The 26,654-nt window shown below is 44.8% G+C and overlaps 1 protein-coding gene across 4 annotated transcripts in view; it reads right to left on the bottom strand.

Moving 5' to 3' along the window:
- Nucleotides 1-1,168: 1,168 nt before the first annotated feature.
- The window catches only part of LOC144889584 (E3 ubiquitin-protein ligase Midline-1-like), an 86,653-nt gene continuing 61,167 nt past the window's right edge, over nt 1,169-26,654 (bottom strand). For 2 of the 4 annotated variants that reach the window (XM_078770372.1, XM_078770373.1), the window contains exons 7-8: nt 12,351-12,410; nt 1,169-4,659 (exon numbers count right to left, since the gene is read on the bottom strand). In XM_078770372.1, coding sequence (XP_078626498.1) covers nt 3,896-4,659; nt 12,351-12,410 — 824 coding nt within the window. In that variant the 3' untranslated portion in view covers nt 1,169-3,895. Of the gene's footprint in view, nt 4,660-11,254; nt 11,619-12,350; nt 12,411-26,654 lie in introns of those variants that run through there. The other 2 variants (XR_013621895.1, XM_078770374.1) reach the window with 2 other exon arrangements.

Genomic DNA, 26,654 nt, shown 5'->3' with positions numbered 1-26,654 from the left:
CTCACTTTTGCCGACATTTTGGGGGTTTATTCCCTTTAAAATTTGTTTACTCTGCAACCGTTGGTCCGATTGACACGAAAGTTTCTTCAAAGGCGCCTCGTCCAGTAGAATCTTTTTAATGATAATTATGACGTCATAGATCACTTGGTATGGGCCCCATCTTAGAAAAAAACGAAAATCGTTGCACCTCCATGTCTCCGAAACCGCTCCGAGGAAAAAATTGAAACGTGGCTCATTGTAAAGTACTCCCCATGGGGAATAACATGTTAATGATTATGTCATAGGTTTCTTCATTATGACGTCATAAATCGACAAGTAGAATGTTGATCCGATCAGTATGAACTTTGAGCGTGATCTCAGGATAAATTCGTCGTGAAAAGAAAATTGATGACGTCACATGGTAGCCATATTTTTTACAACTTAGCCCGTAGTGCTGTGCTGTCTGGAACTGGGTTTGTCTGTCCTACTGGTGTATGTATGTATGTCCCTCAAAAACGTCCACCAATCAGAGCTGAGGATCTGGTCACATGACAGGCGGACAGCAGATCCTGCACTCAGCAGATCCAAGCCCAGCTACGCCGTTGTTAGACTATCAGGCTTGTTTTTTCACAAGTCCATTCAAAAAATGCTATTTTAGCAACAATAATGGAATTAGATGAGAGGCATTAAAATATTTGACATTGTGTCATCCAAAAAAATAGCAACGATTATAATGTTCCTGGTAGGAAACCAACTGACGCCCCACCAATCGATCCAATTATAAATTTTGTGCTGCTTCTTCTCCGCGTCCCCCCACCAATTCAACAGGGGAGGAGGGGGAGGTGGAGTCAGGGAATTCAAAATTGACAGAAAATCAAAAGGAAAGATAAGAGAGAAAGGGGAGAAGTTTCGGAGGAGAATCGAGAGCATGAAAGGACAGTTCAGTGAAGTTTAAGTTCAAGCAGGGGCTCGCCAACTTAGTGGGGAATGGGGTGGGGGTAGACGGAATGGGGAGGGGTGGAGAGGAAAAATTCCACCATCTTTGCGTATGTAATATTTAGATGATTTTGTGTCCGTGGGATGGAGCTCGACATAAAACATGAATTACAGGACTATTGAAGGTCGAAATAAAACTTTTATAAGCCAAGTACAATTGTAGGAGGTTAAGAACATTCAAGGATTAAACAACTTTCGTTTTATGAAGTTTATTGTACCAAATCAACATTGATCAGACTTGTGAAATTAATTTAAATTGAAGACAAAGGCCAATTTCCTAGAAATTGATGTATTCTATTATGACTTGTAACATACCCCGGGAGGGGTGCTATGCCATCATATTAATAAAGAGAGAATGGGGGTCCCCCTGTACCCCTGTAGGGATGGTTTTTTTTTAACCCATAAAACACCCTGCCCACACCCCAATAATAACCAGTTTTCAACTCATATCCAGCGATTCAGGAGGGGAGTTGGGGGCAGGAGCAGGAAGTGGGGGGGAGCCGGGGGGGGGGGGGGGGTCGAGAATTAAAATGAGCAAAAACCAGAGACTTCTCAAATTACAGTATGATTGTAAATAAGCTATCATTCACAAGCTTGATAAATCATGATCACCAAATCGATAAATCATAATCACAAAATCGATAAATCATAATCACAAAATCGATAAATCATAATCACAAAATCGATAAATCATGATCGCCAAATCGATAAATCATAATCGCAAAATCCATAAATCATGATCGCCAAATCGATAAATCATAATCACAAAATCGATAAATCATGATCGCCAAATCGATAAATCATAATCACAAAATCGATAAATCATGATCACCAAATCGATAAATCATAATCACAAAATCGATAAATCATGATCACCAAATCGATAAATCATGATCACCAAATCGATAAATCATAATCACAAAATCGATAAATCATAATCATTATAATCACGAAATTGAGTTGGCAGAATGGCCTAGACTAGAGGTATGAACCCGATTGTCTAAGCTGTCTAGTCTGGGTTCGTTTCTTGACCCAGCTACAAACTGTCATTCTGGTGTTTCACAGGCAGGGTGAGACATCAGTGTGTGTGCCGTCCTTCGGATGGACGTTAAACTGGGCGTCACGTCTGCTAATGTCAGTTGGTGGACGTTAAAGATCCCACGGTGTCCTTCACGAAGAGTAGGCGAGCTATCGCCGAGACGCTGGAGCAAATGACAAATTAACGCCCGAACATAGAGGGGCACTGCATCATTTGTACAGTTCTACCCTCGGCTAATGATGCTACTCGCAGCTATGCGCTGCATAAAAAGGAGACGAAGAAGAAGAGGATAATAATGAAGAAATTTATAAATCGTAATCACCAAATGCATATATCATAACCACAGTCACCATAAATCGTAATCACCATGACAATCACCATAAATCATAATCTCAATCACCATCACCACCACAATCACCATAAATCATAATCACCATAAATCATAATCTCAATCACCATCACCACCACAATCACCATAAATCATAATCACCATAAATCATAGTCTCAATCACCATCACCACCACAATCACAATCACCATAAATCATAATCACCATAAATCATAGTCTCAATCACCATCACCACCACAATCACCATAAATCATAATCACCATAAATCATAATCTCAATCACCATCACCACCACAATCACCATAAATCATAATCACCATAAATCATAATCTTGATCACAATCACCATAAATCATAATCTCCACACAATCACCATCACCATAAATCATAATCTCCATCGCAATCACCATAAATCATAATCTCAATCACCATCACCACCACAATCACCATAAATCATAATCACCATAAATCATCATCTCCATCGCAATCACCATAAATCATAATCTCCATCGCAATCACCATAAATCATCATCTCCATCGCAATCACCATAAATCATAATCTCCATCGCAATCACCATAAATCATAATCTCCATCGCAATCACCATAAATCATAATCTCCATCGCAATCACCATAAATCATAATCTCCATCGCAATCACCATAAATCATAATCTCCATCGCAATCACCATAAATCATAATCTCCATCGCAATCACCATAAATCATAATCTCCATCGCAATCACCATAAATCATAATCTCCATCGCAATCACCATAAATCATCATCTCCATCGCAATCACCATAAATCATAATCTCCATCGCAATCACCATAAATCATAATCTCCATCGCAATCACCATAAATCATAATCTCCATCGCAATCACCATAAATCATAATCTCCATCGCAATCACCATAAATCATAATCTCCATCGCAATCACCATAAATCATAATCGCAATCACCATAAATCATCATCTCCATCGCAATCACCATAAATCATAATCTCCATCGCAATCACCATAAATCATAATCTCCATCGCAATCACCATAAATCATAATCTCCATTGCAATCACCATAAATCATAATCTCCATCGCAATCACCATAAATCATAATCTCCATCGCAATCACCATAAATCATAATCGCAATCACCATAAATCATCATCTCCATCGCAATCACCATAAATCATAATCTCCATCGCAATCACCATAAATCATAATCTCCATCGCAATCACCATAAATCATAATCTCCATTGCAATCACCATAAATCATAATCTCCATCGCAATCACCATAAATCATAATCTCCATCGCAATCACCATCACCATAACAATCACCATCACAATCACCATAAATCATAATCTCCATCACAATCACCATAACAATCACCATCACAATCACCATAAATCATAAACTCCATCGCAATCACCATCACCATCGCAATCACCATCACCATAACAATCACCATCACAATCACCATAAATCATAATCACCATAACAATCACCATCACAATTACCATAAATCATAATCTGCATCACAAGGAGCAGAACTGCACGGAACCAGCACCATTATCATGACCATATTTCCTCACGGATGTTGGTCTGCCATGCTCCTCAAGATCGAAACACATAAACAAACTGGAATAATAATTCACCATACCGGAATCCACACCGGAATCCACACCGGAATCCAAGAAGAACGCGATAGCGGGTTTAACAGGTTCCTTGAAGTTCCCCTTGAACACATGCAGGACCCGCAAGTCCCCGAAACAACTCATCTCTCCCTCTTCGCAATCCAAGAAGAACCCTAACCGTTTGGGAGTGACCTGCACGGACAGAGCGGTACATTGGTTGTTGTGCCATGCTGAGTATCGGTGATTATTTTTCTCGACACACCACGACTCGGGATTCTCTCCCAAACTACAATTTTTCCCTTTCTCTTCCTGATACATGCTCGAAGCTCCAAGTTGTGTGGAATTCCAGCTAACGTCCATTCCCTCCATTAAATCCCAATCCATTGTCATCCCACGATGAGACTCCCTTGACTCTTCCCCTTTACGCCCCATGGAGTTTAAAGCGACTCCGACACTGCACCGACAACATGAACTCAGGTCGACCTCCCAGTAGTGACGGCCCGATGAGAAACTCTCAGAGGAGAGAACTTGAATCCAGAAATCAAACCGATCAGGATGTTCCGGGTATTGTTGTACGATCCTGGTTAAGGTCGCCGTCCTGAGGTCCTCGGAGATGAGGATCAATGGATGCGCAGAGTTTGCGTCCAGACTTGGGAGTCGACCATCTACAGACACATAGATCCGCAGCCTTTGTTAGACAAAAGGGCAGAAATGCAAACACGTTTATCTCTTCAAAACTTTTCTTTTTAACAATTCACTTTAATTATCAAACAAACCCAGGTTATTTTCACTTGTGCTTCAACCGCTTTAGTTAAAAAAAATTGACAAACCTAACAATTTGGTTCACATCTTGGGAAGGGGTGATAGGAACATCAACATTTTATCTGTTGCTCGCCATGAAGATCCCAAAATAACAAAGACTGGAAAGCCGGCTGTCTCATCTCTATGCAAGTTGTGAAGGTGAAATATTCCATGATATCTTCAGGAACCACGAGGTGATTTTGTGGGAAAACCTGAATGTTTGTTTATCAAAAACCAAATCTGGTGGAAGAGCTGCATTGATGTATCGGGTAAAGTATTGTTATGTTTGTGGGGTAGTTATTACTGTAGTACAGGTAGAATGTATAAATTAGCATGCTCCAAATGTCGTGGAATAGAAGAACCACCACCATTTTTTTCTTCTTTTTTTTTTATACAGAATCGAGGCTCGTGAAAGAGCTAACATTTATTTCACAAACAAATCAAACAGACAAACAAAATATATAAAAGGAGGGAGCGGTAGACAAGATGGGGAGAGAAGAGGAAGCACACAAACACAACATTTGAGAGCAGGGACATCGAGAGATGTGTGGGAGGGAGAGGGCTTGGGGGGAGGAGGCGTGGGGAGGGGTGGGAGAAGTATAAAACAAGGACACCAAGGACTTCCAGGACAGAAGTTGGTATTTCAAAAAGTGGATTTGGGGTGAAATTAGTGGGGGTAGAAAAGATCAAGGTTTTGGATGAGGGAAGATAAGAGATGGTGGTGAACAGCTGTTTTAAAGACTTGGAGGGAGGAGTGGGATTGAAGAGAGTGAGGGAGTTTGTTCCAGAGGCGGGAGAAAAGAGGAATGCGATAGCGGGTGAGCAGAGTCTTGATTTTGGCAGTTTAACCATAAGAGGGTTGTAGGCAGATCTTGTGCGACCTGTAGGATATTTGGGGGACAGAGCCCAGAGAGAGCTGGGGGGGGGGGGGGGCAAGGCCGGAGAGGAGTCGGCAGAAGACGGAAAGACCGCGGGAGATTTCCAATTCCACCATGTAATAAGTAGTGATTTTATTTAGCCATTTGTCACCCAAGAGTGAACAATTGTGGCCATACGAAGATGGCCCTTGTGTTAACTAGTTGTAGGGATTATGTTAACTACTACCTTGTTTGTCAAACCTCTGTAATTTACATCCCTCGTCCCTGATGGCACGGCATTAGACACGTATAGCAGGAATTGCCCATTAACTGCTTTAAATAACAATAAAAACAAACAGGAAGCCAGTTCTGAGCACTGCTGATGGCATGGCAACCAGCTACATCACCACAGGGTCAGGCAGGCCGAAAGCCACACCTCGAGGAGACACCATTGGTCAGGGTTTTGATTGACAGGCGGACTGTCACAAAGGCGGACTGCGTCACGAAGGCGGACTGCGTGTTGAGCAGCGGAGAGCTGAGCCTGTGGTGTTGGCCTGCGGGGATTGGGGAAGAAGCACCGATGACGTGAGAGGTTGGCCGAGAAAAGAATGAGCTGATGGACTTTTGTCCTGCTTGGTTCCGGGCTTTGGTGGGAGACGGCTGTGCGCTGACATTTCTCTCTTCATCGCAGCGGCCGTGTTCCGAGACCTTGCTGGTGGTCGTAAAGAGGCAGAGCGTCAAGAACGAAGAGCCGCGGTTTCCGTACCGAATTCGTGAGGACGGGCACTGCTGGGGAGCGGGCTGCACGCCTGCTTGTTCGCCTCGCGCGGGAGGCCTTCATCGAGGCGTAGTGAACAAGGGTGCATCGAGGCCTTCTTCCCGCCAAGGCAGAAGCGGCATAGGGCCTGCGCGCTCGGGGCCTGACATCACTGACGAGATACCGATCCGAATCAAGTCCTCACAATTAAATTACACCATTATTTTCCAGTTATTTTTACATTCCCCTTTGTCTGTGTTTAAGTCTGGTGTGGAGGATCCCATAGGAATTTAGTTGTACCGTCGTGCTTTTCTTGTTCTCAGTATATTTGACGAACACCTCGGAGTAACAGTTTGTTCGGCTATCCGTTCCTCAGAGAGATTTTAATTGCCAGGAACGCGACTATCATGGAGCATGTTACATTTCCTTTCAGTTTATATTTTTTGTTGAATTCCATAATGGGAACTTCACTTTGGATTGTCTTGTGAAAAAGACATTTTCCATGTTTTTCCTTCCGGTCGGTCTCACTGCTTATTGTCTTTGGATAATTTTATCTTCGTGTCTGTCCCAGTTTCCGAACAAGTGAAAGTGAAGGTTAAAACAATCTCTGCTTGTCTGCTTGTGTGGTTGTGTTTGTGATTGCTCAATATCTGCGCCTATTTCTCAATATATTGTAGGTTCACACCCAGTTCCCTTGAGATGTGTTGTTGTTGTTTTAAAGCTCCAGAAAGAGGCTCTCAGAACTCTCTCTCAAACAAGCCCGCAGCACGGAAACAACCGATTGATCACCCAAGAATGACCCACTGACCCAGAGATCTCCCACATCGAGGATGGTGTGCCGCCATGCATGGTGTGCCGCCATGGCCTTCCCGCCATGTGCCCTTTAGGGCCACGCCAGAGTTAGGTAGAGGGAGAGGGAGAGGGAGAGAAAAAGAGAGGGAAGAGGGAAAGGGCCGGTCCCATGCGGACCAATCAACACTCGGACCGTAACAGCGCTGCCCTGACGAATCCGGGCAGCGGGGAAGATTTGACCCCCAACTTGCGTTGGGGGGTACAACCACCATGAAGAGGCGTCCCTGATAGTTGTCCTTGAGAGGTGTTGTTGTTGTTGTTGTTGCAGTTCTCTCGAACAAACCCACGGCACGGAGACAGCCGATCAATCTCACAGGGGCGACCCAGAGATCCCCCACATCCAGGATAGTGTACCATCCCCACAACGAAGAGGCATCTCCAATAGTTGTCCCTTGAGATGTGTTGTGCAGACAGGTGAGGCTCCTCGTGCTGGACCATAGTCTGCACTGCTCTTCAATGAGTGATGACTTTTTCATACGAAAAAAACTACTCATACGTTTACTAACGGAATGAGGAATAAAGGGAGAACATTTACAAAATGTAACTAAATTGTTTAATTACTACTCTCAGATTTACAAGAATTTTATAATCAACATGAACGTTTTGATTATGTAATTAAGCACCGATTACAATCCAAACAAATAATTACAAAGGTAATTTAAATTAAAATCTCCAACCAATAATTCATAATAAGAAATATGTTGAGCATGGCACAATACTTGCGAAATCCAAATAAACAGTTGCCATGGAAACAGCAGTTTGGCAATTTCGAAAAAATTTAACCTATCAAATGCTTACATGATTGATTGTTATGCAAAATACATTTGGCTGATACATTTCTTTAACTGCGACGTAAGAGTTGTTTTGCCTGTTTCAGATGGCCTTCACCTTGACTTTTCCCAAACTTTGATGAACTTTTACACACAAATACGAGACATACATACAAATAAACTGCCAGTTTCCATTTGACATATTGAAAAATTGAGACAAGCACAGATACATTCAAAGTACACCGCCCCCATGCCAAATAAATAAATAACATCCTCATGCGCGGCATTGCCGGAGCGCCCAGCAATACCGCCATGCAGCACATAAAGATGGTATTGGGAGGGAGAGGTGTACAATAATTGATTGATTAATTGCATAATTAAAATCAATAAACAATTATTGTAAAATATTTTCTTAATCAATTGGCCAATAGCATACCTAAACCAGCAGTGCTTCACCCGAAGCTGTAACTTTTTGGAAATTAATTAAATAAGGCATTAATCTGGAAAAAAAATGGATTAATCAATAAATAATTAATCAATTATTTCATTAATCAATTAATCAAAAATACCCTTTACAGTCAAATCACTTGGTCACCATCATGTCCAAATATCAGCTTCCTATCTCCAAAGTTGCCTGAGATATTGCCCAGATGAGAAAGAAAATAAATAAGTACTTAATTAATCAATAATAATTAAATAATTAATCAATTAACTGATTAATTTAAAAAACAAAAAATACCGTTTTTGACAAAGTACTTGCTCACTATTGTGCTGAAATTTCAGCTTCCTAGCTCAGAGGATTGCTGAGATATCGCCCGGACAAACAAGAAAACAAGAAACCAGAGTGAAAACTGAGTACTGTACTCCCTTTCAGAGCGCTTCATTGCCGGGCCCCCTTCTGTGCCCGGCAATGACGTCATGCAGCACCTGGAGGTAGAATAGGAAAGGAGCGGTGTACAAAACTAGAAAAGGTGCCTTGCGTTGCCATGTAATGCAGAGTCGCTTCATGATGGGAATGTGAAGAGAGGGGTGGGGAAGACTTACGAGGGGGGAAACTGAGGAGGGGCAGACAGAGAGGAGGCGGGGGGGGGGGGGTTGGAGGAGAGAGGAGCATGGAGAACAAAGTTTAAACATGTCCAAACACACAGTTTTCATTCTTGCAATCCCTTGGAGGTCGAGAGCTATGCATGCAAAGTTTGGGGCCTCTAGGTTTCGTGGTTTGGGGGTTTATGGAGGAGACGAATGGGATAATGGATGGACAAACACAGTCTTTTATTATTATAGATGGCAATAATAAAAGCTTTTTTAAATGTCCAATTTGATTATAATGTGATGAAATTGTTGCTATACAGTAGAAACATGTCAAAACGGATTTCAAAACAAAACTCATTTTTGGAGAACCAGTTCAATGACCTAATGTACCTTGGTGACCTTTTTTTTTTTTTACGTTGTGTCCTGATCCGTTCTGTGTTCCATCTATTCCATGAGCCTTCACTATGTACTGCATACAAAAAAAGACTTTAAAATGGTATGTGATGACTTCCCAGCATATTTAAAAAGGACAAAGCGTGGAAAAGCAACCATTGTGCAGGATTTGCTGGGCTTAATGGCCTATACTATGCCTGTGTTGAATTTCTCTTCATTCATTCTTGTTTGATGTACACCGTTCCTTTCCTATGCCATCTCCAGGCGCTGCATGACGTCAACGCAGGGCACCGAAGGGGGGTTTATTGGGGCGATATCTCAACCATCCTTTGAGCAATAAAGCTGAAATTTCGGCAAAATAATGAGCGAGTACTTTGGCAATAACGTGATTTTTTGTTTTTGGATGAATTAATAAATAAATAAATTAATTGATTAATTAAGTACTCATTTATTTCCTTTCTCTTCTGGCCAATATCTCAGGCACCTTTTGTACTAGGAAGCTGATATTCGGACACGACAGTGACCAAGTGATGTGGCTATAAAGGATATTTTTGATTTATTGATTAATCAATTATTCGATTAGTTATTTATTGATTAGTCAATTAATCAATTATTTATTTCCTTTTTTCAATAAATGACATTTAATTAATTTTCAAAAAATTACAGCTTCAAATGAAACACTGGTGGTTGAGGTATGCTATTAGCCAATTGATTAAGAAAATATTTACGATTAGTGTTTATTGATTTTAATTACCCAATTAATCAATCAATTATTGTACACCTCTCCTTACCAATTGCGTTTCTATGTGCTGCATGGCGGTATCGTTGGGGGCAGCAATGCCGCATGCTGGAGGGTGTTATTTATTTATTTGGCATGGGGGCGGTGTACTTTGAATGTATCTCTACTTGTCTTTTATATCTTTCACTCTTTTTTTCTCTCTTTCTTTTTGTATCTCTCTAAGGAGAAGTGAATTCTTGCAGAAGGTTTTCTGCAAGGCTCACTTGGCTGTGCCTGGGTGGGTTTGAGGGTTGTGGAGTAGCGACTGAATCCCGAATCCTATCCAGGTTCCTCCTGATCACTCCCTCTTTGCTCTTTCCTTATTCAGGTTCCTGCTGATGACTCCAATGGAGTATTCGGTCTTACATTTGATTGACTGAATGTGAGGAATCTCATATATTTTAAGCGGTACAGGTCAAGAAATGTGTGGGCCCATTGAGGAATAGCACAGGGAGAGTGGTTAGCGATGAAAGTGAGATGGCTGGATTATTAAATAGTTATTTTGCTTCAACATTTACATAAGAACAGTCAGGAGAAGTACCAATAGCTGACATAATCTATCTAAGGGGTGATTAAGGTCTTCTTGAGGAGATCCAAGTAAGAGTGGAGGAAATAAAGAAACAGCTAGGAAAGCTAAGACAAGATAGAGCTCCAGGACCAGATAATATTGTTATGTTTGTAAGGGGGGAGGGGTAATCACCTTAGAAATGCACAGCTCGGTATGCTCCGTGTTCGGGTGGGGGAGGGGTAATCACCTTAGAACAGTAGAAATGCACAGCTCGGTATGCTCCGTGTTCGGGTAGTTAGCCATTTTGATGTATTAAGTAGGGAAATGTTAGCTCGAGAATTGTCCTGTTTAAATGTGCATCATTGTTACGTGCTCCCCCCCCCCCCCCAACCCCCGGTACCTTCGAGCCCCGAGAGGAGTCACGGCAGAAAGATGTGTTATTCTGTATGTCGAAGATCAATGGTGAAGCCACACCAATTGTTACCAACAAACAAATATTGTATTAAGATCACACAAGAATAACAGTACAACAACAATAGTAATCAATTGTACAACCAATATATATATTTCCTACAATGGTACCATCAGGTTTGTACAATATAACTCACTGTGCTCCAAGTGAGCGAAAAGAAGAACATTCCCCAATGTCTCTATTCCGGCATCAAGCCCAAGTCGATCCGCTCCAGCGATCGTCAGAACGATGTCCAATCCAAACCAGAATCCCGCTCGGATGACAGCCACAGTCACGCAGCCAAAGCTGCTCAAAGGCACCCTCAAGGCGACGGGGAAATCCAAAGGCGCCCTCCAGGCGATTGAGAAATCCCACCCTCGGGTATGGACGTTTCACGGCTCCAAATCGGCGAACCGCAGATTTACCTTCAAAATCCACGTTACACACACACACACACCAGATAAACGTCTGGAGGCGGTGAAAATGGTTGAAGCGAAGTGAAAAAAACCTTGCGTGATGCGCAAAGCGCGTGAGTCAAAATGGCCGACGGTCCGTTCTCGAGGCGTAACGGCCCGACAATGATTTTCCTCAGAATCAACTGCCAAAACCTGACATGCAGGTTAATCTGTCACAGCGATAACAACTCTGTCGCAAGAATCCCTTTCCCGGGAAACCCGAAGTTCACTAGTGACCTCCGTTCGTCAACGTGTGCTCCAGACCTCGAAGCAGCTAGGCTTCTTCCCCGACTCACTCGCTCCGCCTTCTTTTCCTCCTCTTTAGCCTCGTCGTCGTCCGGTTCCGGTTTCATTTAAAACATTAACTTTTTTTACATTTTGAAAATAGTAACCTCTATCTCCCTTAAACGACAACAATAATAGTACATGGAATGAAAAATGTTTACAGTGGATGAAAACCACAACAACGGAAGTGACAAATCCATAACAATCGTATTAAGGATGATGCGTTGTTCATCAAGTAGCCAGGGTTTAACGTGAATGACCTGCATGTAAAACCTTCTGTAACACTCTGGGTGGAGGACTAATAAGAAGAGATACATGGAAGGACGAAGCATAGAAGGATTCCATTAATCAAACTTCCTTGGTATATTCCATTCTCTTAAAATTCCCATCATCCTCCTTCCATTTCTCTTCACTTACAAAGACTTCTCAAGGTGCTCCACTCAAACTTGTCCATTTCTGGATGCTCCACCGGCTCCTCTGTGGAAATCAGCAAAGATTAATAAACACTACAAGCTGTTTAATTACAGTACATCGTTTTATTTTTCACAACAATTACTTCCTGCGTTTTACAACAACATTTAAGAACACATGCGGAATAGAAACAGCAGATCTCTCAGTTTTAATGGAGCTTCTTTGATGCACAATACAACTGACAAGACACTGTACTGTCCTCCACTGTACTGCACAGCATTTTATCATACTATACTGTAGTATAGTCACTGTACTAGCTACGTTTTACCAAATGGTACTATACTACACATACTGTATGACTGTACCATTTCACACTATAACTATACAACAGGTGCTGTACCACAATAATGTACCACTGCACTACACAGTACTGTATCACATTGTACTCTTACTATACTGTATTGTGCTTTACTACACTGTACTATGAGCCATCTCTACTGCATTGTCACCACAACACAGCCCAGAGCCTGAGCTGGAGCTGGAACCAGGATGAGGTTGAGGAGCTGAAACTCAGGTTTGTGCCAATCTTGAACCAAGAGGAAAGCAAAAAACAGTTGAATCTGGATCCAAACTGATTCATTGTACAGGTAAATCTTTCATGGGAAATTGATATTACCCTTTGTCAAAATAATCTGTTGATTGCTCTTTTGGACAGTCACGTGAAAAAGTAAGTACACCCCATGTAAAGTTTTGACTTTTTCAACATATTTCAACATACAGCAATTTGATCTTCATTTCATCAATATTGAAAGATAAAGGTGATATAATATAACAAATATGATGAAACATTTACATTTTGTAGTCCATTGTATAATTTAAATAAACATAAATGCAAATTTCGCATGTGGAAAAAGTAAGTACACCCCTACATTCATCACTACTTCAAATACCTAAAATTAGAATCAGGTACACCAGCTCAGGTGCAAATGATTAGAACATCGTTAGAGAGGATCCTGGAGGAACCTGTCTTATTTAAACCTGACATTTAGTTTGGTTTGCTCTTTGTTGTTGAAGTGTGCGGCGTCACAATGCCTAGATCAAAAGAGCTCTCTGAAGCCTTCAGAAAGAAGGTTATAGATGCCGACGAGTCTGGGAAGGGATTGAAAAAGATCTCCAAATAATTTGAAATCAATCATTCGACTGTCCAGAAGATCATCTACAAGTGGAGAAGATTCCAAACAACTGCCAACTTGTTCAGGCCAGGCCGCCCCAGCAAGTTCAGCCCGAGAGCAGACCGCAAGATGCTGAAAGAAGTCTCGAAGAACCCCAGAATGTCATCACGGGACCTACAGGTAGCTCTTGCCAGTGTTGATGTCAAAGTGCATGAATCTACCATTAGAAAGAGGCTGCACAAATTTGATCTACATGGGAGGTGTGCCAGAAGGAAACCTTTGCTCTCCAGAAAGAACATCAGGGCAACACTAAAGTTTGCCAATGAACACCGAGGCAAACACCAGCACTTCTGGAACAATGTGCTCTGGACAGACGAGTCAAAGGTAGAGCTATTTGGCCACAGTACCAGAAGACATGTTTGGCGAAAACCAAAGACAGCATTTGACCACAAGAACCTGATACCAACTGTAAAGCATGGTGGTGGAAATATTATGGTTTGGGGCAGCTTTGCTGCACTAGGGCCTGGGCAGCTCACCATCATAGAATCTAATATGAATTCTTCGTTGTACCAGAGGGTGCTTGAGGATAATGTGAGGCCATCTGTCGGAAAGTTGAAGCTCAACCGAAGGAGGACTTTGCAACATGACAATGACCCTAAACATACCAGTAAACCCACCAAGGAATGGCTGAAAAGAAAGAAATGGAGGGTTCTGGAATGGCCAAGTTAAAGCCCGGATCGAAATCCCATTGAGATGTTGTGGGGAGATTTGAAACGAGCTGTGCATGCAAGAAACCCCTCAAACATCGCAAAGCTGAAAGAATTCTGCATGGAGGAGTGGGCAAAAATTTCTCCCAGTGGATGTCAGGGACTGGTAGACAGTTATAAGAAACGCCTACTTGAGGTTGTTTCTGCCAAAGGGGGCAAAGGGTGTACTTACTTTTTCCACATGCAAAATTTGCATTTATGTTTATTTAAATTATACAATGGACTTCAAAATGTAAATGTTTCATGATATTTGTTATATTATATCACCTTTATCTATCAATATTGTTGAAATGAAGATCAAATAGCTGTACATTGAAATATGTTGATAAAGTCAAAACTTTACATGGGGTGTACTTACTTTTTCACGTGACTGTATGTTAAGATGACTGAGAAACAATTTTTTATCAAAAAATATTATCCTTTAACAATATATTTTTGCACCTGTTACTTTCTGTGTAGGCCGTCACTCAGGTATCACTAGATTTGCAATGACACACTGAGTTGGAGTTGTTTTTGCACAAAGTATTTGTATACAGAGTAATATATATTTGTATACGACCATGAGTGGTTTCGTGTCCCGGAAACTCAACAACAAAAACAAAATGAAAAATCAACAACAAGCACACACAAATGCTCATGCACACTCATAAAACACCATCCGGATTTATGTGAATTACTATTCAGGTCATTTCTTATTAATGTTTATTCGATTAAAGGTTGTTGTGGTTAAATGGTTAGAAGCGCTCCTGATAACAGGAGACCGGAAACGGGATGGTGAACCGGAAGAAGAAAAAGACAAGGTCGAGAGAGAAGCGGCCATCTTGATCCTCGACCAGCTCCGACGCGAGCAGAGTCGATCTTTATCTGCTTTGGAACGCTGCGTTTGAAAAGCCCGTCTGGTGAGAGGAGTTACCTGCACGGGGTGATTGCCTGTTACGTGTCAGGTTGCCATGGGTTCCTGGAAGGAACCAAGCGTCCGGCACTGTTCGCCTCGACGCCTCCGAGGGCGTGTACGGGTCGCACCTTGGGCCTCGCGTGCTTTGAGAGCCGTTCACAGCCCAGAGGCCGCGATCACTGGCTCCGACCTCGGTGGCTTGCTGAGGAGGTGTGCGCTGCAGCAGCTGTTCCCGGTACGTGACGTGCACGTTTGGAGCACGTCAGCCAGGGGTCCGTTCAACCGCCCGTGTGCGGAGAAGTCGACCTTCACCTTGGTCTGGAGGGGCCCAGAGACATTGTGAGGGACAGTGACTATTGAGGGTGTCGTGAGTGGGGAAAGGGGGGAAATATATGAGATGGCCATCTTAGTAATATTGTTGATTGATTGTTGATTGTTGTTGATTGATTGGGAATATATTATTGATTAATCCGGATCCTTGGTGTGGGGTTTCTTATTGACGGGAATTCATATTGATTGCGTTACGAAAGCGTATAGATCATATATCTTTCTGGCGGGGTTCCTCTCACGGTCCGGGGTCACCGAGACCACGTAGTCACCGGGAGGACCACGTAACAGAATTGGGGGCTCGTCCAATTGAATTCCTGGATATAAAATTGTATAAAATAATAAAATAATATTTTTATTAATTAAAATTTATTAATTAAGTATTAATTGGTAAATTTTTGGGAAATTGTGGTAAAGTCTTGGGTGAAGGTTAACAGGTGTTAACGATAGGCACCATGGCGTTTGTGGCACAGAACTTTGCGGTAACCCCGAGTGAGGCACAGTTCCGAGCGTTACTAAAATCGGACCTCTTGAAATTGGCCAAACATTTTAACTTGGTGGTCCGAACTAATTTGAGGAAGGCAGTTGCAGACTGCGGTGATACAATCTATGGTGGGATTAGGAACATGGGACGAGTTAGCCTGGGAGTGGCTACCCGAAGAACCAGAAGACGTTGAGCTCCGGAAACTGGAGTTGCAATTACGGAGCCAGGAACGGATCAAAGAAGAAGAAAGGAAAGCAGAAAAGGAAAGATCAGAAGGGGAAAGGAAAGCAGAAGAGAGGAGAGAAGAGAAACAAGCAGAAGAAAGGAGAGTGGAACGAGAACTCCAGGAAAGGTTAGAAGGGAGAAAAGCAGAGGAGAGGAGAGCTGCAAGGGAACTCGAAGCAGAGGAGAGAAAAGCCAAAAGGGAATGAAGGGAACGTGACATGGCGCTTCAGCAAGAAATTAAATTCAAGGAGCTGGAGTTAATGAGAGAACGGGGAGAGGTACCACCCTTGCTGACTGGGCCGACACCTAGCCAGAACACCTGGGATGTGGGCAGACATGTGAGGCTGGTTCCACCCTTCAGTGAAAAGGAAGTCGCTAAATTTTTTCCACACTTTGAGAAAGTGGCTCGACAGTTAAACTGGCCGGAGGAGGCCTGGACCATACTAGTGCAAAGTGTGCTGGTGGGTAAAGCTCAAGATATTTATTCGGCGCTACCAATGGACCAATGTGCAGATTATGAGGTATTGAAGAAGCACATTCTCAAAGCCTATGAGTTGGTTCCTGAAGCTTACCGGCAAAAATTCAGGAATGCCAGGAAGAGGGAGAGTGAGACCCATGTGGAGTTTGCCAGAGTGAAAGAAAACATGTTTGATCGGTGGTGTGAGTCAAAAGGAGTCGGGAAAGACTTCGAAGCATTGCGTGACTTGATCCTGGTGGAGGAATTTCAACAGTGTGTCCACGAGGACATCAAAGTGTACCTGCAGGAAAAGAAAGTACCAAAGTTGTGGGACGCAGCCACCATGGCAGATGATTATGCCTTAACACACCGGATAGGGGTCCACAAACCTAACTCCTCGCCTAGACTTCAGCAGGGGAGTTATGGAACACCCGGTGCGGAGAACGACAATACATGGCGGCGGCCTCGAGAGGATTATGGGGACAACTCTGATACCCCAACTGTTCGAAATCAGGGGGCTACGGGCCCAAGACAAACTTATTTCCCAGGGGGCCCGAGGCAGACCACGAGTTTTTCCTCCGGGCCTACTTGCGCCTTTTGCAAAAAACCTGGACACTTGATGTCCAGTTGTTACCTCATGAAAAGGGACAACCCAGAGCGGAGTCCGACTAGTACAACTCCGAATGCGATGGCAAACGTAAGAAATCGCCCACAGAAGAGTTACCAACCATATATTTATGAGGGGTTTGTCTCACTAGAGGGAGACTTGACTAACCCAAGACCTGTTAGGGTATTGAGGGACACAGGAGCCCATCAATCCTTAATGCTTGAAGGCATTTTGCCATTGTCAAAGAGTACAGCAACTGGTGATAGTGTTCGGTTGCAAGGGATCGGTGGCTGTGTTAGTGCGCCACTTCATGTCATCCATTTGGAATCCGATTTGGTGTCAGGACCGGTCACCGTCGGTTTACAAGCCACGCTTCCTGTAGAGGGAGTATCTGTGGTTATCGGGAATGATTTGGCCGGGGGTCAAGTTTATGGTAACCCGGGGGTTGGTAAAGAGACCAGCAGGGAAAATAACATCACACCAGCTCGGGATGGCGACAAAAGTACCAAGTTATTTGTAGGGGGACTGAACTTCAAAACAAAGGAAGCAGTTCTGACCTCTGTCTTCAACAGATATGGGCCGCTGGTGGAAGTGCGGTTGGTAAAAGACAGGGAAACGCAACGGTCAAGAGGGTTCGGCTTCTTTTTTTTTTTTTTCTTTTTTTTTTTTTTTTGTATACAAGATCGAGGCTCGTGAAAGAGCGAACATTAATTACACAGAAAGACAAACCGACACATAAAACATATAACATAGGGAGCGGTAGACAAGATGGGGAGAGAGGGGGAAGGACACAAACACAACATTTGAGAGCAGGGACCGAGAGACATGGAGACATCGAGAGATCTGAGAGAGGGCGAGGGCTTTGGGGGGGGGGGGGGGGAGGGGGCAGTGGGAGAGGTATAAAACATATGGACACTGCCAGGACTTCCAGGAAAGAAGTTGGAATTTCAAACAAGGTGGATCTGGGGTGAATTAGCGGGGGTAGAAAAGATCAAGGTTTTGGATGGGGGAAGATAAGAGATGGTGGTGAACAGCTGTTTTAAAGACCTGGAGGGAGGAGTGGGATTGAAGGGAGTGAGGGAGTTTGTTCCAGAGGCGGGAGAAAAGAGGAATGAAAGAGTGAAGGTGAGCGGAGAGCCGAGATTTCGGCAGTTTAACCATCAGAGGGTTGCTGGCAGATCTTCTGCGACCTGTAGGAATATTTGGGGGACAGAGCACAGAGAGAGCTGGGGGTGCAAGGCCGGAGAGGAGTCCGTAGAAGACAGAAAGACCACCTACCTGCCTGCGGTGAGTGAGTGAAAGGCCCTCAGAGATAGCTTCATCGCGGGAGATTCCAATAATTCTGAAAGCTTTGGTTTCAACAGCGTGAAGCCGAGCTAGGTGTGAGGCAGGAGCACCGGCCCATAGGGGAGAACAGTATTCCATTGAGCTGCGGATGAAAGCCTTGTATGTGGTGAGGAGCTCAGGTGTGCCGAGGAAGGACTTCGCACGACGGAGGATGCCCAGTCGGCGACTGGCTTTGGAGGCCAGCTTGCAAATGTGGTTTTCCCAAGAAAGATCATGGCAGATAGTGAGACCCAAAATCTTGAGCGACAGAACTTCTTGGAGAGGATTGTTGAGAAAGTAGATGGGAGGGTTGTCCAGTCGATCTTTTCGGAGAGACATAGTAAGAGTGTGAGATTTGTCAGGATTGAAAGACATGTTCCACTTGTTTGACCAGTCTGTGATTTTGTCCAGGTCTTCAGAGAGTGAGGAGGCAGCAGACTGCCGATCTGAGGGAAGAGGAATGGAGCGGCAGAGAGTGGAGTCATCAGCAAAGAGATAGAGAGGATTTTCGAGAGAGTCAGAGAGATCATTGATGAAGACCAGAAAAAGCACGGGGCCCAGAACACTGCCTTGGGGAACTCCAGCCTGAACAGGAAGAGGAGATGAGAGAAACACATTCAGGGCCACACGTTGACGACGACTAGAGAGGAAGTCCGCCAGCCATGCGTGGAGATTTCCATGGATACCAAAGGAGGAGAGTTTGGTGAGCAGAGCGGGGTGCCAGACCGTGTCGAAGGCACGTGATATGTCGAGGGAGACAGCTCTAATTTCCTGTTTGGCATTGAGGACCTCCATCCATTGTTGAGACAGCAGAAGCAGCATGTCCAGAGTAGAGTGACCTGGTCTGAAACCAAATTGATGATCAGAGATCAAGCCATTGGAGAAGAGGAAAGATTTCATATCAGAAGCAATGATGGATTCCATGACTTTGCTGATAATTGGGAGAAGGCTGATTGGTCTGTAGTTGCTAGGATCTGTTTTTGCACCTTTTTTGTGCAAAGCGGTGATGTTGGCTGATTTCCAAGCAGATGGCAGTTGACCTTGAGCAAAAGAGAGGGTGAAGAGAACAGAGAGAGGGTGAGATAGAGCAGCAGAGCAGGATTTTAGGACCCGTGGGCTGATGCCGTCGGGTCCAGTTGCAGAATCAGAGTCGAGGGTTGACAGAAACTTTTCCACCTTGTCAGGAGGAAAGGACACGGAGTCCAGGAGCAGCAGGGTACGACTGGGTATGGTGGGTACAGAGAGGGATGGGTTTGGGACACAAGATTTAGAGGCAAACACAGAGTTGAGGCATTCAGCTTTTTCACGTGCGGAGTCAGCTGTGTAGCCGTTTGAGGTAAGGGAGGGGATGGAGGGGGAACAAACACCAGAAACGGATTTGACCAGATGCCACCAGGATTTGGAAGAGGGAGACAGATAAGATAGTTCGGTCTTGAGAATGGAGAGATATTGTTTCCTGGCTCTCCTGAGGGTGGACACACACTTGTTTCGGGCTTTGTGAAAGGAAATGAGATTTCCTTCCGTTGGATTTGCTTTCCAGGAGACGAAGGCAAGTTGTTTCTGGGCAACAGCCTCACCACAAGATTCCGTGTACCATGGACGGGAGGAAGGGTATGACAACTGAAGACGAGATGGGATAAATCTGTGCATGAGAGAGAGCAATTTACTTTGGAAGAATTCCCAGGATGAGTTGATGTCAGAGGTGGTAGAGATGGGAGACCAGTCCAGATGATTGATGGCTGCTTGAAGACCGTGCCAGTTGGCCTGAGTGAAATGCCAGACTCGTCGACGCTGAGCAGGCTCTCTGAGGATGGTCAGAGAGATGTCCACTTTAACAAGGACATGATCAGATGATCCGATCGGAGCAGAAGAAGAGCAGCAGACATTTTCAGGGAAGTTAGTCATAACCAAGTCCAGAAGAGAAGATGTTCCGTTGACTGAGATCCGGGTCGGGAAATTGACAGATTGTGTCAGTCCCAGTGAGTCGCAGAAGTCCTTTGCTGAGGAGCCATGGCTGGTGAGAGAGGTACCCACACCCAGCCAACTGGCATGATGACAGTTGAAATCACCACATATGAGGAAGAGAGAGTTGGGATGAGTAGTTAGAAGTTGGTCCATATCATCAGACAGCGAGATGTAGATGGAGTCATCACTGTTTGGTGGACGGTACAACACACATATGAACAAGAGGTGGGAGCGAAGGGGAAGCCGTAGCCAGAGGTATTCCTGGGGGTGAGGTGGAGAGAGTGCAGTGCAGGGCGAGTGAGGAAGAGAGTTTTTGATAAAGATAGCAACCCCGCCTCCAGGACGAGGCTCAGGTCTATCATACCGGAGGAGGGAGTAGCCCGGGAGAGATACTATGGAATCAGAGACATCATAAAGGAGGAAAGTTTCTGTTAAGCAGATCACGTCTGGTTTGACAGAAGCAACCTGTATGGAGAGATCAGTTAAGTTTGAACGAAGGCCCCGGATGTTTGAGGTCCATACCGTTAATGAAGAGGAAGGGGGAGCATCAGATACAGAACAGGGGGGAGGAGGGGTAGGGTAAGATGTGGAAGAGGTGGAAGAGGTAGGGAGAGCTGTTGAAGGTGTGTCAGAGATTTCAGAATAGCTCGGAGAAAGGGAAGGATGGGGCGGACAAAAGGTTTGATGGTGATTGGGTGAGCCACAATGAGGTGTTATTTGAGGAGGGGGAAGAGCGAGGCAGAAGGTTGGGGGAGATGGAGGTGAGAGTTTGAAGGGGGAAGAAGCGGGGAGGACGCTTTGAGGAGGGGGAGTGAGAGGGGGGAAATTGAGAAGCAATGAGGGTGGGGAGATTTGAAGGGGAGGGGTGAGGGGGGAGTTTGGGAGGGAAGGGACAAGGGGAGGGATTTGAAAGGGATGGGATATGGGGGAGATTTGGAGGGGAGGGGTGAGGCAGGAGTCTAGGAGGGGAGGGGCGAGGGGGCGTCTTGGCGGGGAGGGGTGAGGGGGTAGTTTAGGAGGGAGGGGGCAAGGGGGGAGATTTGAAAGGGATGGGTGATGGGGAAGATTTGGAGGGGAGGGGTGATGGGGAAGATTTGGAGGGGAGGAGTTATGGGGAAGATTTGGAGGGGAGGGGTGAGATTGGATTTTTGAAAGTGTACGATTTATGGGAAACGAACATTTATTGCAAAATGAGTTTCTTGTGACCTTCGAGTTAAAAATACGTTTAAGGACGCTGGATGGAGGATGGAGTGCAGGAGAGTTTAGGGAATGTAGAAAAAAGGCACTATAGGAGATGGATATTTTTTTTGGGATGAATTGATTTGGTGAGCAAGTCGAAAGCAGCCTTTTAAAGAAGAAGAAGAAAAAGGTGTTATAAAATATGACGGAATACATAACTTGAGGGGAAAGTGTAAACATTGAAGGTTAATGAGTGAAAACTATCTGGGGAAATGGGGGAGAAACACGTGGTCGAAGAACGAACGAACGAATAAGAATGAATAAACGAATGAGAACAGAGAAGGAAATGTTTTTTTTGTTTTGTTTGTTTTTTTTGAGTTGAGATTTACACAAGGAAGTAGGCTATGGGTGAAAAGACTGGGAATACAGAGAACGAAAGTTATTGGATCACAAACGACGGACCACTGAGAGAAAAACAAAGCCTCAAGGTTGTACAGTGCACACTGTACAAGGCCTTGCTCGCGACACGGCAAACAGACGATCAATTTATGAAAGATAAACACCGAGAAACAACCAAAGTTGCACACAATAACTTCACACACCGAAAGATAAATACAGTTTCGACAAAATACAATTGTGAACAGACTTAACTTCGAAAAAACGTGGAGACCGTGTGGAGCTTCGAAAATCCCTGCCGCCGTCTCCAAGATCTCGCGAGATCTCTCCAAGATCTCGCAAGGCTTTGTCACGTTTGCAAGCACAAAAGACGCCAGAGAGGCAGAGAAGAATTGGAATGGTAAGGATTTGGAGGGTCGGACCATAACAGTCGGGAAGGCATTTCGTAGGCGTCGAGAGGTCTACAGAAGAGGACAACTTGGTGGTAGTTTGGGTGTTGGCAGCAGCCGATATTACTATGGAGGCTCCCAGAGTTATGGCATCTCCCGAAAGAATGATTGTCAGAGCACTGGCCGAGACGGAGACCGCCAGTCAGGTGACTAGTGGGACAAGTGGTCCCACCGTAACTGTTAGGAGTCCGGAGAAGTTGAAGCACTATATACGGCGGAGCCGCCGAGCCTGGGTTCCTACACGGACTAACCGTGAACGCGACATTCTTAAAGGCGTCCATGTAATGAACTTTCCTCCCCGGACTAACCGTGAACTCCACATTCCTTAAGGCGTCCATGTAGTGTATACTCAGCTTGGCCTCCCGAAAAAGTGCTATCGAGTTGTTTAACTTTGGGGTTTTGGTCACCACCCCTTAACCGGCATTCAAGAGAAACTAGAAGTTGTTGACGCTTGGTCCAGAGTGAATTACCTTTGGAATCTCTGGGGGTTTTGGGAAATGTTGTTGCTTTATTTTTGAGATGGGATAATTGTGCCCGGGGGAACTGATGATTTGGGGTGTGAGGTATCTTGTTTGTTTATCAAAGTTGGCCTGCAAAGAAAGTTTTCGCGGTGTTCAAACTTTCTTTCTTGAAGGGGGGGAGTGTTACGGATTCTGGATTTATGTGAATTACTATTCAGGTCATTTCTTATTAATGTTTATTCTATTAAAGGTTGTTGTGGTTAAATGGTTAGAAGCGCTCCTGATAACAGGAGACCGGAAACAGGATGGTGAACCGGAAGAAGAAAAAGACAAGGTCGAGAGAGAAGCGGCCATCTTGATCCTCGACCAGCTCCGACACGAGCCGAGTCGATCTTTATATTTAAATAACTTTAAATAATAATAAATAATAACTTAAGATCTTTATCCAATAACTTTCGTTCTCTGTATTCCCAGGCTTTTCACCCATAGCCTACTTCCTTGTGTAAATCTCAACTCAAAAAAAAAAAAAAAAAAAACATTTCCTTCTCTGTTCTCATTCGTTTATTCATTCTTATTCGTTCGTTCGTTCTTCGACCACGTGTTTCTCCCCCATTTCCCCAGATAGTTTTCACTCATTAACCTTCAATGTTTACACTTTCCCCTCAAGTTATGTATTCCGTCATATTTTATAACACCTTTTTCTTCTTCTTCTTTAAAAGGCTGCTTTCGACTTGCTCACCAAATCAATTCATCCCAAAAAAAATATCCATCTCCTATAGTGCCTTTGTTCTACATTCCCTAAACTCTCCTGCACTCCATCCTCCATCCAGCGTCCTTAAACGTATTTTTAACTCGAAGGTCACAAGAAACTCATTTTGCAATAAATGTTCGTTTCCCATAAATCGTACACTTTCAAAAATCCAATCTCACCCCTCCCCTCCAAATCTTCCCCATAACCCCTCCCCTCCAAATCTTCCCCATCACCCCTCCCCTCCAAATCTTCCCCATCACCCATCCCTTTCAAATCTCCCCCCTTGCCCCCTCCCTCCTAAACTACCCCCTCACCCCTCCCCGCCAAGACGCCCCCTCGCCCCTCCCCTCCTAGACTCCTGCCTCACCCCTCCCCTCCAAATCTCCCCCATATCCCATCCCTTTCAAATCCCTCCCCTTGTCCCTTCCCTCCCAAACTCCCCCCTCACCCCTCCCCTTCAAATCTCCCCACCCTCATTGCTTCTCAATTTCCCCCCGCTCACTCCCCCTCCTCAAAGCGTCCTCCCCGCTTCTTCCCCCTTCAAACTCTCACCTCCATCTCCCCCAACCTTCTGCCTCTCTCTTCCCCCTCCTCAAATAACACCTCATTGTGGCTCACCCAATCACCATCAAACCTTTTGTCCGCCCCATCCTTCCCTTTCTCCGAGCTATTCTGAAATCTCTGACACACCTTCAACAGCTCTCCCTACCTCTTCCACCTCTTCCACATCTTACCCTACCCCTCCTCCCCCCTGTTCTGTATCTGATGCTCCCCCTTCCTCTTCATTAACGGTATGGACCTCAAACATCCGGGGCCTTCGTTCAAACTTAACCGATCTCTCCATACAGGTTGCTTCTGTCAAACCAGACGTGATCTGCTTAACAGAAACTTTCCTCCTTTATGATGTCTCTGATTCCATAGTATCTCTCAAGGGCTACTCCCTCCTCCGGTATGATAGACCTGAGCCTCGTCCTGGAGGCGGGGTTGCTATCTTTATCAAAAACTCTCTTCCTCACTCGCCCTGCACTGCACTCTCTCCACCTCACCCCCAGGAATACCTCTGGCTACGGCTTCCCCTTCGCTCCCACCTCTTGTTCATATGTGTGTTGTACCGTCCACCAAACAGTGATGACTCCATCTACATCTCGCTGTCTGATGATATGGACCAACTTCTATCTACTCATCCCAACTCTCTCTTCCTCATATGTGGTGATTTCAACTGTCATCATGCCAGTTGGCTGGGTGTGGGTACCTCTCTCACCAGCCATGGCTCCTCAGCAAAGGACTTCTGCGACTCACTGGGACTGACACAATCTGTCAATTTCCCGACCCGGATCTCAGTCAACGGAACATCTTCTCTTCTGGACTTGGTTATGACTAACTTCCCTGAAAATGTCTGCTGCTCTTCTTCTGCTCCGATCGGAACATCTGATCATGTCCTTGTTAAAGTGGACATCTCTCTGACCATCCTCAGGGAGCCTGCTCAGCGTCGACGAGTCTGGCATTTCACTCAGGCCAACTGGCACGGTCTTCAAGCAGCCATCAATCATCTGGACTGGTCTCCCATCTCTACCACCTCTGACATCAACTCATCCTGGGAATTCTTCCAAAGTAAATTGCTCTCTCTCATGCACAGATTTATCCCATCTCGTCTTCAGTTGTCATACCCTTCCTCCCGTCCATGGTACACGGAATCTTGTGGTGAGGCTGTTGCCCAGAAACAACTTGCCTTCGTCTCCTGGAAAGCAAATCCAACGGAAGGAAATCTCATTTCCTTTCACAAAGCCCGAAACAAGTGTGTGTCCACCCTCAGGAGAGCCAGGAAACAATATCTCTCCGTACTCAAGACCGAACTCTCTTATCTGTCTCCCTCTTCCAAATCCTGGTGGCGTCTGGTCAAATCCGTTTCTGGTGTTTGTTCCCCCTCCATCCCCTCCCTTACCTCAAACGGCTACACAGCTGACTCCGCACGTGAAAAAGCTGAATGCCTCAACTCTGTGTTTGCCTCTAAATCTTGTGTCCCAAACCCATCCCTCTCTGTACCCACCATACCCAGTCGTACCCTGCTGCTCCTGGACTCCGTGTCCTTTCCTCCTGACAAGGTGGAAAAGTTTCTGTCAACCCTCGACTCTGATTCTGCAACTGGACCCGACGGCATCAGCCCACGGGTCCTAAAATCCTGCTCTGCTGCTCTATCTCACCCTCTCTCTGTTCTCTTCACCCTCTCTTTTGCTCAAGGTCAACTGCCATCTGCTTGGAAATCAGCCAACATCACCGCTTTGCACAAAAAAGGTGCAAAAACAGATCCTAGCAACTACAGACCAATCAGCCTTCTCCCAATTATCAGCAAAGTCATGGAATCCATCATTGCTTCTGATATGAAATCTTTCCTCTTCTCCAATGGCTTGATCTCTGATCATCAATTTGGTTTCAGACCAGGTCACTCTACTCTGGACATGCTGCTTCTGCTGTCTCAACAATGGATGGAGGTCCTCAATGCCAAACATGAAATTAGAGCTGTCTCCCTCGACATATCACGTGCCTTCGACACGGTCTGGCACCCCGCTCTGCTCACCAAACTCTCCTCCTTTGGTATCCATGGAAATCTCCACGCATGGCTGGCGGACTTCCTCTCTAGTCGTCGTCAACGTGTGGCCCTGAATGGGTTTCTCTCATCTCCTCTTCCTGTTCAGGCTGGAGTTCCCCAAGGCAGTGTTCTGGGCCCCGTGCTTTTTCTGGTCTTCATCAATGATCTCTCTGACTCTCTCGAAAATCCTCTCTATCTCTTTGCTGATGACTCCACTCTCTGCCGCTCCATTCCTCTTCCCTCAGATCGGCAGTCTGCTGCC

This window comes from Myxine glutinosa, chromosome 1, assembly GCF_964187855.1.
Source record: "Myxine glutinosa chromosome 1, kmMyxGlut1.1, whole genome shotgun sequence".
Lineage (NCBI taxonomy): Eukaryota > Metazoa > Chordata > Myxini > Myxiniformes > Myxinidae > Myxine > Myxine glutinosa.
The sequence above is the reverse complement of the archived record's forward strand: the minus strand, read 5'-3'. Positions and strand labels throughout refer to the sequence as shown.